General features: G+C 47.9%; 1 protein-coding gene across 2 annotated transcripts; it reads right to left on the bottom strand.

Annotated features, from left to right (window-relative positions):
• Window positions 1-488: 488 nt before the first annotated feature.
• On the bottom strand, window positions 489-11,179 carry LG9H6orf203 (linkage group 9 C6orf203 homolog). 2 transcript variants are annotated; one of them, XM_026787321.1, is made up of 4 exons: window positions 11,123-11,179; window positions 6,417-6,490; window positions 3,343-3,824; window positions 489-1,050 (listed from the first exon to the last, which is right to left on the bottom strand). In XM_026787321.1, the coding sequence occupies exons 3-4, from the start codon at window positions 3,810-3,812 to the stop codon at window positions 804-806; spliced, it is 717 nt and encodes a 238-aa protein (XP_026643122.1). In that variant the 5' UTR covers window positions 3,813-3,824; window positions 6,417-6,490; window positions 11,123-11,179; the 3' UTR covers window positions 489-803. The 2 variants fall into 2 exon arrangements, with proteins under 2 accessions (XP_026643122.1, XP_005363659.1); XM_005363602.2 differs by having other exon boundaries at window positions 492-1,050; window positions 6,434-6,490.
• Window positions 11,180-11,429: the final 250 nt, after the last annotated feature.

Consider the following 11,429-nt stretch of genomic DNA (forward strand, 5'->3'; position numbering starts at 1 on the left):
CAGATCTCTGAGAGCTCAAGGCCAGCCTGGTCTACAAAGTGAGTTCCAGACAGCTAGGGCTGTTACATAGAGAAACTCTGTCTCAAAAACTATATGTAATATCTGTAAACATGCATGCGTACATTGTTTGTTTTGTTGAGATGTAGTTTTGGCTAGCCTGGAACTAGGCAAGTACACTTAACTGGCTGAGTCTGTAGCGGTCTTACTGATTCTGCCTTCCATGGTGTGTGTCACTGTGTCACATAGTGCGTATATGCATGTCTGAATATATATATTGTGAATATATATATAGGGTCTCACATAGCACAATCTGGCCTATAACTCCTGATCCTTTTTCCATTTCCCATGTGCTGGTATATACACAAAGGCTATTTTTAATAGAATTTTACTTTTACCTATGTGTTTGTATCAGACAAACAGATCTGTTGTTAGAAAGCAGATATTGAAGTATTCTCTTATGAATCATTTTTGTTTGGTTCTGTTTATTTTGAAATAAGGTCTCAGTGTGTACCCCTGGCTGCCCTGGGACTCATGATGTTTGGCCCCAGCCAGTGCTGGTACATCAAGGAAGCATCGTGACCCTGACTTGACCTCTTTCAATTAACAGTATCAACATGAACTTGTCAGAATTACAAAACATCGTTGTGCCCGTTGCCCTTCAGAGAGCAGAGCTCCTACAAGACCTGCTGAAGTGAACAGCACTGTCTACCCGCTCAGGCTGCACCTTCCCAGTCAGACCTTTCTCTGTAATCTACCTCCATGACTCCACGGGGCTAACACTAGCTTATTCCAATTCTTCTGACTCATAAGGTCATGAAGACTGAGGAGACGGTGGCCCACAAATGATTCCCACCAGTGTGACCAGGACGGAAGCCCTCAGAGAGGGCACCAGGGCCCAAGGGGGAATTGGGGACAGCACTGACTAGCAGGGCAACAGTCAGGACCATGTGGCTGTCATTACAGGCTGGATGGCTCACCGTTCTGCTCTTCTTCCATAATTTTTCTCCATTCAGTCTGAGTTCACCTTTGTAGAATGCATCTTCTACTTTGCTATTAAAAAGAAAAAAGATTTGAAATGTAAATAAACTCAACGACCACACAGCTTTGAGAAAAACACCAGCTGTCAGTACCCACTCAGCGAGTCCCCACAAAACAAAAACCCCTGCATTTCCAGTGAAAAGTGTGAGATGCCAAGTGAAAGTGGGCAGCATCTACACACATCTCCAACAGGGAGCCCAAAGGGCATTTCTGAGGCCGAGAGGCCCCCTGCACTCAGGCAGGTGACTGCTGCATGGGGCCTTGCGGGCCATTTCAGAAGTGACCACATGGCAGCAGCTCAGTGAGTCACAGTGGTCAGAATGAGTGGGTCCTTCCTATCCTCGGCTTCCTGCTCTGCATGGGGACAGAAACACCAGGTGCCACACATACAGAGATGCCATCAAGGAACCGCCTGTGTGCACTGAGGTTGAGTAATTCCAGTCTGGCAGCCAGTCTCTTCGGTCTGAATCTCTGGTGACAGACCAGACAAGACACAAACAAAGCCTCCCTTCTGATGACCTGACTCAGGAAGACTGACATCAGGGCTCGGCTCCATAAAAGCAATAGCCACTGCTCTCTTTTACGTTCCATGAATTTAAACAAAGTGAAACACACAATTAACTATTCCATAAAGATACACATTACATAAGAGATTTTTTTTCCTGAGACAAGTAGCTGGCTGTCCTGGAACTTGCTCTGTGACCAGGCTGGCCTTGAACTCAGAGACTGCCGTGACTGTCTCCCGAGTGCTGGGATTAAAAGGTCTGCGGAAATCTTGAGTTCGCGCCTGTCACAATTCGCCCTCATACACACACCATCCATGACTGCTAAAGGGATGAACAAACACAAGGGCACCACCAGAACAGAACATCAGCAGAGAGAAGAAATATGCTAAAGAAATCTCAAATTCCCACTTCTGTGCACTGCATGTGACTCAGGGTTTACAACAGCCAAACTGCATGGGGTGCCTGCCACACGCGGGCCCAGCCACAGTGTCTACAGATTTTAATCCTGGTGGCTTGTCCCTGCAGTCCTGCATTAGGAGGCTAAAGCAGGATTTCAACGAGGTTGAGGCTGTCAGGAACTAAATTGTAAGTTCCAGGCCAGCATGAGCTATTGAGTGATTCTGTGGCTTTAAAGGGTGAAAGGGGCCTGTGAGATGAAACTCAGAAGCTGGAACCCACAAAGCTGCAGACAGAAGCAGCCTTACACATGAGTCTTCTGCTAAATGTGATACCAAACACACACCGCTGCCTGTCATTCAAACACTGCATAAACAGTTTTTAAAAAGGAACAACAAAATTCCTAACATGCTTAAGGTCACATACTAGTAGTTTGGCCCAAGGACCACCCACTTTTTGGTTTTTTGTTTCTTGTTTTTTTTTTTGCCAGAATTTTTCAGAGCAGCTCTGAGGTTGGTCTCGAACTCACAGAGATCACCTGTAGTACCGTAGTATGTAGCTTGGCTGCTTCAAACACTTAGCCTCAGGTGCTTGGATCGTAGGCCTGACCCAGCACTCTAGCTCAAGACGCTGTATCCTTTTGTGTGTGAGAGACTGCATGCCACAGTGAGTCTGTGGAAGGTCAGAACACTCTCGGGAACCAGTCCTCTCCTGTTCCTGGGATCAGGGACTAGAGCTCAGATGGGCAGACTATAGGCACGCACCTTTACCCACTGAGCCATTTCACTGGCCAGAAACTGTATTCTTTTTTTTTTTTTTTAATTATTGTGTGTGTATGTGTGAATGCTGTGGGCACATGTGTCAGTGGCACATATGTGGAGGTCTGTGGACAGCCTGTGGGAGTCAGTGTTTTCCTTATACTCTGTGGATCCCAGGGATTAAATCAGGTCATCAAGACTTAATAACGACAATGACCCACTGAGCTAACGCCCGTGTTCTAAACCACCTTCTACTCCTCCCACTGATTCTGGAATGTACTTCCTCAGACTGTAGGGTGTGGGAAATCAGTGGGGGTTTGCAACTATGGATCTCTAATAAAATGATTTCTTTCTCTTTTAGAAGTTGCTACTAGGGCAGAGGCAGGGTTCAGTAGCAGAACACTTGCCTACCATGTACAAGGATATAAGTCAATGACTCAGAGCACACCAGTTGTGTTCCGATCGAGGAAACACGGCACAAAGGATTGAAAGGTAGTCAGGTGCTTCCTCGGGAGTCAGTCCTTTCATCTGTAGAGTGACGTATGGAATAGGTTACCTTTCACAACTATGGTTATTATTCCCCATAGCAGAGGCCGAGTTAGTGTGGCACGACACTAACCACACGGGCGGTCCATCATACTCACTTTCTCCCAATATCAAGGCCTGTCTTCAGGATGACATCATACCGAAAAGACTGGACCACTTTCTCCAGGTCTTTGTAGTCCTTGACCACGCCAGGGTCATCCTCAAGTTCTTCTTCCTGCTCACTCCTCTCGGGGTGATGGATCTCCTCATCGGAGTCCTCTTCATCTGCATCTTTTTGCAGAGTCTTTCTAGTGGATTTTTTGGAGTTTATATTGCTTTTGAGTCGTATGGAAAATGGAAAAGTACATTTTGGAGCTACTAACAGCCCTGGGAGTCGCAAAGGAAAAATGCTACGGAAAAGTGTTTTATAATTTAATGCGTTTAACTTGGAACTAGAAAAATATAAGTATCGATTCCAGGAAGCACAGAGTTTGTGTGGAGAGGTTCCTTGAAGCACACCCCAGAGTCCGAGCCAGGCGTCTGGCTTTCTTAGAGCACCAGTGAGCAGTCTGAGCCCAGTTACAGCCATGCTGCACGCACCCTGAAATGGAGAACAGCTGGGCGTTACTTCCCAGGCGCAGTGCTGCTGCTCCGCTGAGCTTGGCGCACAAGCACGGACACACAAGCACTGGACAACGGGTGCTGTGTTTCCCGTGCCCTGTGTCCATCGGTCCACTGGGGCTGAGGGCCAGCACACTTGGGTTTGTAAGGACCATGCTTTGGTGATAAGAAAAAGGATTTCACAAGCTTAAATGCATGCATACATAAACATGACCAACTCTGAAGCACGATTTAATAAAAACTGAGAGACAGAAATTGAGGTTCAACCTGAAGGTCAGAAAAGTAAAACAGCCAGTCACTGGCTCTCACCTCTGCCTCAGTCCAAAATGGCGATCCTGCCTCCAGGAATCTCGGAATGAGACTGTGACTGAGAGCTGTTCCCCCCCCCCCACCTTAAATTTCTCTTTAGTGCTGGGATTAAAGGAGTGCACCACTACTGCCTGGTGTCTATGACAAGCTAGTGTGGCTTCTGGGATTAAAGGTGTGTGTCATTGCTGCCTGGTCTGCAAGGCTGGACACTGTGGCCGTTTTACTTTCTGATCTGCAGGCAAGCTTTACTTATTAAAATACAAATGAAATCCACCACAGAACTCTTAGTCGGGAAGTCTCAAGTCCGGATCTCAAGGCTATACTTCAGGACTGACTTCTTTGATAACGAGCCTCACGATTTTCCTTCCTAATTTCATTAATTACAAAGCTACTAACAACTACTGTCTGTGTGACTCACAGACAGCACAGGTAGCTGCTACTTCCAACCCACAGGTAAGACCGGGAAGGAAGAACAGGCAAACAGCACAGGCTCAACTACCATTCTTGGAGTCCCAATCTAAATCCTAAATGACAAGAAGCAGGTGGAATTTCAGGGATTGTAGTAGGGCTTCTGGTTTTCGATGAACTGTTGAAGGAACTGCTAAGCAGAACCAGTCAAGTTTTGTTGTTGTCTTTTAATTTTCTTTTTTAGATTTCCTTGTTTCACATGTACGAGTGTTTTGCCTGAATATATGTACATGTATCACATGTGTGCCTAGTGCCCTCAGTAGTCAGAAGAGGATGTTGGATCTCCTGGAACTGGAGTTATAGATGGTTGTGAGCTACCATGTGCATGCTGGGAACCTACAATCCTGGTCTTCTACAAGATCAAAAAGTGGTTCAGTGGTTGAGAATACTTGTTATTCTTACAGTGTAGGTTCGATTCCCACACCCCCATGATGGCTCACTACCATAGGCACCAGGTATCAATTGGTGCACAGATATGCATGCAGGAAAAACAGTCATCAATTGGTCATATACATACAATGTAAGATCAACAACTGAACCATTGTCCACTCTTACTTTGTTTGAGACAGAGTCTCATACTATAGCCTCAGCTGGTCTGAAACTCACTATGTAGCCCAGATTTTCTTCCAGCTGATGAGTAAGATTCTTCCTGCCTCAACCCCAAAATGCTGAGATTACAGACATGGGTCACCACGTCTGGCAAGAAACTATAGTTCAGTATATTCCAATCCACCCAAAGAAAGATTTTTAATTTTATAGAATTAGGATAAAGAAAGACAACAGCTAGCCAGGTGGTGGTGGTACACACCTTTAATCCCAGCACTCTGGAGGCAGAGACAGGCGAACTCCTGTGAGTTTGAAGCCAGCCTGGTCTACAGAGTGAGTACCAGTATAGGCTCCAAAGCTACACAGAAAAACCCTGTCTTGAAAAGCCAGGAAAAAAAAAGAAAAAAGAAAGAAAAAAAAAAGAAATAGAAGAGCATATTCTACGCTGGGGATGTAGTCCAGTTATAGACCGTTTGCCTACCATGCAAATGGCTCTATTCGATCCTAGCACTGCAGAATAAAGGAAAAGAAAACAGCTTATTTCAGGAGTTTTAGATTCTACATGGTCCATGGTCACCCCAACACGAGCAGAAAGCCTAGCAGGCTTGGTGGGAGGAACTGCCATCCAACTTAAAGGAAATCCCCAGCAGCACCTGGGCCAGGGAGAAGGCAGTCTTGGGGTCAATCCCTGGGTATCTACATCATAAATCCCAGTGAGATGGCTCAGGGTTAGGGGTGCTTACCACCAACTCAGTCCGAGTTCAACCCCCGAAGCCCAAGTGTTGGAAGGGCAGAACCGACTCCTGCAGACTGTCCTCTGGCCCCACATGCACTCGTGAGCACAAATACTAAGGAATAAACACTGAAAAGTCCTTGCTTCACAGCATGCTCCTGTATCCTTTCAGGATGTCTGGAAGGGTTTCTCCTTGTACCCATTACTGGCAGCATTTTTGGAGGTTTATTTACTTTGCTTTTATTTGTATGGGTGTTGCCTGCATACATGTTTGTGCCCATAGAGGTTATATAAGAGGTTGTTTCTGGAATTACAAATGACTGTGAGCCACTATCTGGGTGCTGGGAACTGAACCCAGATCCTCTGGAAGAGCAGCCAGTGCTCTTATCTGCTGAGCCATCTCTCCAGCCCCACAAGAAGCATATTTCCCAATACTAGGAAAGCTTCTAGCTGAAGATATCAACTTGTTCATGTGTAAATCTAACAAATGTTTCAAAGCATTAAGCCAAATTGTACCTTTATTAGCTACTCACTCTCTGTCCGTGATCTCCTTCACCTTCCAGCAGGCAAACATCCCAAGTGATGGAAGTCTAGATAAAAATAAAATTAAAGGAAGGCATTATTCTAGTTTTTGCTAGAGATGGTGACCATTTGTAGATGCAACAGTGAGCAGGCCCCGAGGGAGGAACCTGGGGAACACAGAATTGATCAGGAGAGTCCTGAGTAAGGACTGGGCTATCTGAAAAGGCGACTAGCCAGATTCTGGAGCTCGCTCTTTCTCTTTCTTTCTTTCTTTCTTTCTTTCTTTCTTTCTTTCTTTCTTTCTTTCTTTTTCTTTCTCTCTTTCTCTCTTTCTTTCTTTCTTTCTTCAAGACAGGCTTTTTCTGTGTAGCTTTGGCTGTTTGGCTGTCCTGGAACTATTTCTTGTAGACCAGGCTGGCCTCGAACTCACAGAGATTTGCCTGCCTCTACCTCCCAAGTGCTGGGATTAAAGGTGTGCACCACTACTGCCCGGCTCTGGAGCTCCTCTTAAATCAAAGCAGTGAATGTTGGGTTCTAACATACCACTAAAGAAACAGGGTGCTGGGTGAGTTGGAATGTGTACGTAATTCAGCACTTTGGAAACAGAGAATCAGGAGATCAAGGTCAGACAGCGATACAAAAACAGTAAGAAAACCAACCAAACCAAAAAAAAAAAAAATCCAAACCAAAACAGAAAACCCATCTGGGGTAGATGGCACTTGCCAATAAATAATCCCAGCACGTAAGGGAGACAAAGCCAGGACGGCTGTACTTCTGGGGCCAGGCTGGTTGGTCTCCACTGTAAGTTCTAGGCTAACTGGGTCTACACAGGAGAACATATCTCAAAGTAAGAAGACATGAAAGGATTCTAGGGGCTGTGGGGATGACTCAGTGCTAATGGCACTTGCTCTACCAACATAAGAATCTGAGTCCGAAACCTCCCACCCATGTAAAAGGCCGGGCACATCTGTGTGCGCCTGCAATCCCCAAGCTTTGGGAAGCAAAGACATTAGCTCACTAATCAGCCAGGTAGCCTAGTCATAATGGTGAGCTTCCAGTTCAGTGAGGAGCCCACTCTCCAGACAATGAGGTAGAGAGGAAGACATTGGATGGCCTGACATAGCTTCCACCCCCCCCCTCTCTCTCTCTCTCACACACACACACACACACACACACACACACACACACGCCCCTGAAGAAGGATTCTATAACTAAAAAGTCTCTTTTCCTTTGGTACGGCCCCTGAGTGTCCCAACTCCTCTGCCATCCCCTGCCATCTGTCCCTTTCCAGACTCTGGCAGCACCAATATGGCCTTTGCCATTCCCGGAAACCTTTGAGATAAGTTTTCACATACTCTAGGCTGCTTCAAATTCACCATGTAGCAAAGGCTGCCCTTGAAGTTTTGATCCTCCTGCCTCAGCCTGTAGAGTACTGGAATTACAGACAAGGATTACTATACCTGGTTTCAGTGGCTTTAAATTCTTCCAAATTCCAGACTTGTACACATGAGCAGTGTTAGTATAAAAGACCTATGGCTGCTATTCACAGGAAGGCCCACTGCCAAGCTGGGTGCTCACCAGTATCTGGGAACTTGAACTTCAGCAGAGTCCCCCAAACTTGGAGGAGTGGCTCGCTGTACTGAAGTTGTAATCTGATTTACACGGAGCCCTAATTTCTCTTCTGGAAGCCTGCCATAGTTGTTGGAGGAATCACGCAGTAGATACAATCATGCCCAGTTTCCTTCACTCTGCCCCGGGCCACGCCCCTTCCTTCCTTTGCTTCATAAACCCAGCCACAGGTATGGTCACGTGCTGAGGCCCAGGCCTCTTGGTTGTTAATCAGCAGATACTATGTCCAGTTGCATGTCTGACATGACCACATGGGTGACCAAAGGCACCTACCTCACAGGCAGTCCAGGGCCCGGCCTCAGACCTGCTGCGCTCAGAGCCTTTATCTCTGTACCCTTCTGGAGGATTAAAACAAGCTAGCAGGTTTTTTTTTTCAAGGCCAGTTGTCCTTTACTTCGGGAGGGGGAGATGGGGGGCTTAGGGTGATTGTGGGGGTTACCGGGGTCCTGCCTGAGGCTGCACATGCTGGGGTGACAAGTATGTCCTGCCACATCCAGCTTCCAGTGACTTTCCCCCTCCTTGCTTTAAGACAGGGCTTCAGGTAGCTCAGGTAGCTCAGACTGGCCTTGAATCCTTCTGCTTCCACATCCCAAGTGCTGGCTGGGAAGGTTGGACAGTTTTGTTATCACCTCAGCTACTGCTGACTGTGTGTGTGATGTGCGTAAGTCGGGGTGTGAGCACAGCACGGCATGCATGTGGCAGCCAGAGGACATCTCAGGAGTCAGGACTCTTTCCACCTTACTTCTCCTCAGGTAGGGTCTCTCTTGTTCCCGCCATGTGTACTCCAGGCCAATAATTCTCTTGTCTTTCATCTTGGCAACAGAATACTGGGACTACAGACACACACTACACACCTGGCCTTTCTGCGTGGGTTCCAGGGAGTGACCAGGTCTTAAAGCTTGGCACAAAGTTCAGGCCAGCGTGAACTACAAAGCAAGACTGTCTACAAAACCAAATACCTCAAAAATACTCCAGAGAAAAGACTCTTCTGGGCCTGGTGGGGTGGGAAGATGTGAAGTTTGACACCTGCCTAGACCAATGAGTGTGTTCATGGCCAGCCTGGGTAACTTAATGAGAGCCTGCCTCAAAAATCAAGAGAATTTAGTAAGCTGTTACTGTAAACCTGGTCAAAAAGCCCATGGTTAGGAAGGTCCTGGGAGGAACCTGTTGTTTTGTTACATCGATATGGTATCAAACTGCCTTCTAAATACTTACATTTATACCCACAAAATGAGTTAGAAAAGTTTTGCAGTGGGTATCCATCAAAGTGGAAACTAATCAAAGTGTGGAGACTAAGTGCCTGTTATCTGCTCAGCCCTAAATGAGACTTTTTCTTTTCGTCCAGTTTTTCAGGGCTTCTCTGTGTAGCTTTCGAGCCTGTCCTGGAACTTGCTCTGTAGACCAGGCTGGCCTTGAACTCACAGAGATCCACCTGCCTCTGCCAGTCACCAAAGCTACAGAGAAACCTTGGGGGTGGGGAGAGAAAAATCAAAAACAAAACAAACAAAAAAAGAATAAAAGATTTACCACTTGGCTCTAGAGCCTGGGAAGTTCAAGGTCAACAGCATCTATTTCCCCACCCCCCCTTCCCTCCCTCGTACTTCAGAGGTGGACACCCGGGGGAAGGCCTTCTTGCTGCACCACAGGGTAGACAGAGGCCAGAGAGGGCAGAAACTGTAAGCAGGCCAGCTAGAGCTTGTTATCATACCAAAGCCATGCACTCCCTGATGACCCACTAGGCCATGAACAGACTTGCCCAAGAACCTCCATGACCCTGCTCTTCCTAATGGCACCGCACCAAATTCCCATCACACGAAACTTAGAGGACACATTCCAGCCAAACTAGGGGTCCTCGTCCACACCGGTCTAACACTTTTGCATCGATAAGTACTAGGTGACCTCACCTTCAAGTCTAAACTCAAAACCCCTCAGTGGGGCCTACCCATTCCAAAGCTATCCACTTCTGGCCAACCAATCCCTTTTAACACCTACCCCACCCCCAGAGCTTATCACATGTAATTTACTGGATGTTACTTGTCTGCCTGTGCTTACACTCCCAACAGTAGAATTCCTCTTCATCCCGATTTTATTTTCCTTCACTTAATCTCAAGTGCACAGAATAGTGTCTAGTAGTTAAAAACTTGTGGAATCTGGGAACGGTGGTGTGAACCTGTATTTCAAGCATCTGGGAAGGAGGCCAGAGGTTGGGGGTTTCAAGGACATCTCCACCACAACGTGGACCGTCTTCAAACAAACAAACAAAAACAAAACAAAAAACCCAAACCAAGCCTTTAGGATAACAGTACGACCAGAGGACTGCGGCATTAGAACGAGCTCAGAAAAGAACAGAGTGTATCTGAACTGACACTAGCTCTCCAAAAGTTTTAGATACCTAAAGTGGCCCTGGCTGCATGAGTTCTCCAGAAAGAGTTTTAGTAGGAAAGTGACCTGGCAGGAGTCTGTCTTACAGGGTCTCCTTGGTGGCGGTCTGCACTAGAGATGACTCGGGGAGAAAGGTCTGTTTCGGGTTCGATTTTTATGAAGCTATAGAATGTGCTAACAAATGCTAAGACTGCTGGGAGCGTAGTGTTCAGGATGTAAAGGCAACGCTGCCCTTGAGTGTACGATGCTGAGAACGGATCCGTGTTCCCCAGCTTGTCACCGCTCGGTGTGACCGGGAGCCTGGCCTCCAGTCGAGAAGGTCTACTGCAGTTACGAAAACCTTCCCTTCTGGGGACATCGGAGGCTGACTTCTAGAGGAGGACGGGTTCCCCTGGAACTCTCCCATCCCGCACCTCCCCAGATTCCCCCAAGGTCAAAGGAAACTGGACACCCACGCCGCCGGCCCCCGGTCAGTGTCTGCAGCCAGTTGCGGCCAAGCGCGGGGACACACAGTCTGGGTCAGCTCAATTCCCAAGATCCCGGGTTTCGGGAGGCGTCCCAAGGCAAGCCCGACCCTACGGAACCGGACGTGCACGCAGATTTGACCGCAGCGCTGCAGGGCAGAGGCGGGTCGCCGGCGAATGACCCGCCGAGGGGCTGGGCTGGCGAGCCAGTAGGGGCGCACTCACCTGCGAAGTCCGCTGGTCCCTCCCCTGATCGCGCCGACCGCAGGCCTGGGGGCCACCTCTGTCCCTGCCCCGCCTCTTCCGCCCAAGCCCACGCCGGAAGAGTGGACCCCCGGACTCGCATGCGAGCTTAGCGGCGCTGTCACAGCGACCCCTGCTGGACGCGGCGCCTTGGATGACCGCGCTGTGGAACTGTGGGAAGGTGTGGGATTGGGGAGTGAGGAGTGGGGGCGTGGGAGGCCCCATCGCAGGTCGGCTGAGCTCGGCAGCCAAATCCAGAAGAACTTGGTTTGAAAGTCGAAGTTCTTTC

This window comes from Microtus ochrogaster, linkage group LG9, assembly GCF_000317375.1.
Source record: "Microtus ochrogaster isolate Prairie Vole_2 linkage group LG9, MicOch1.0, whole genome shotgun sequence".
NCBI classification, from domain to species: Eukaryota; Metazoa; Chordata; class Mammalia; order Rodentia; family Cricetidae; genus Microtus; species Microtus ochrogaster.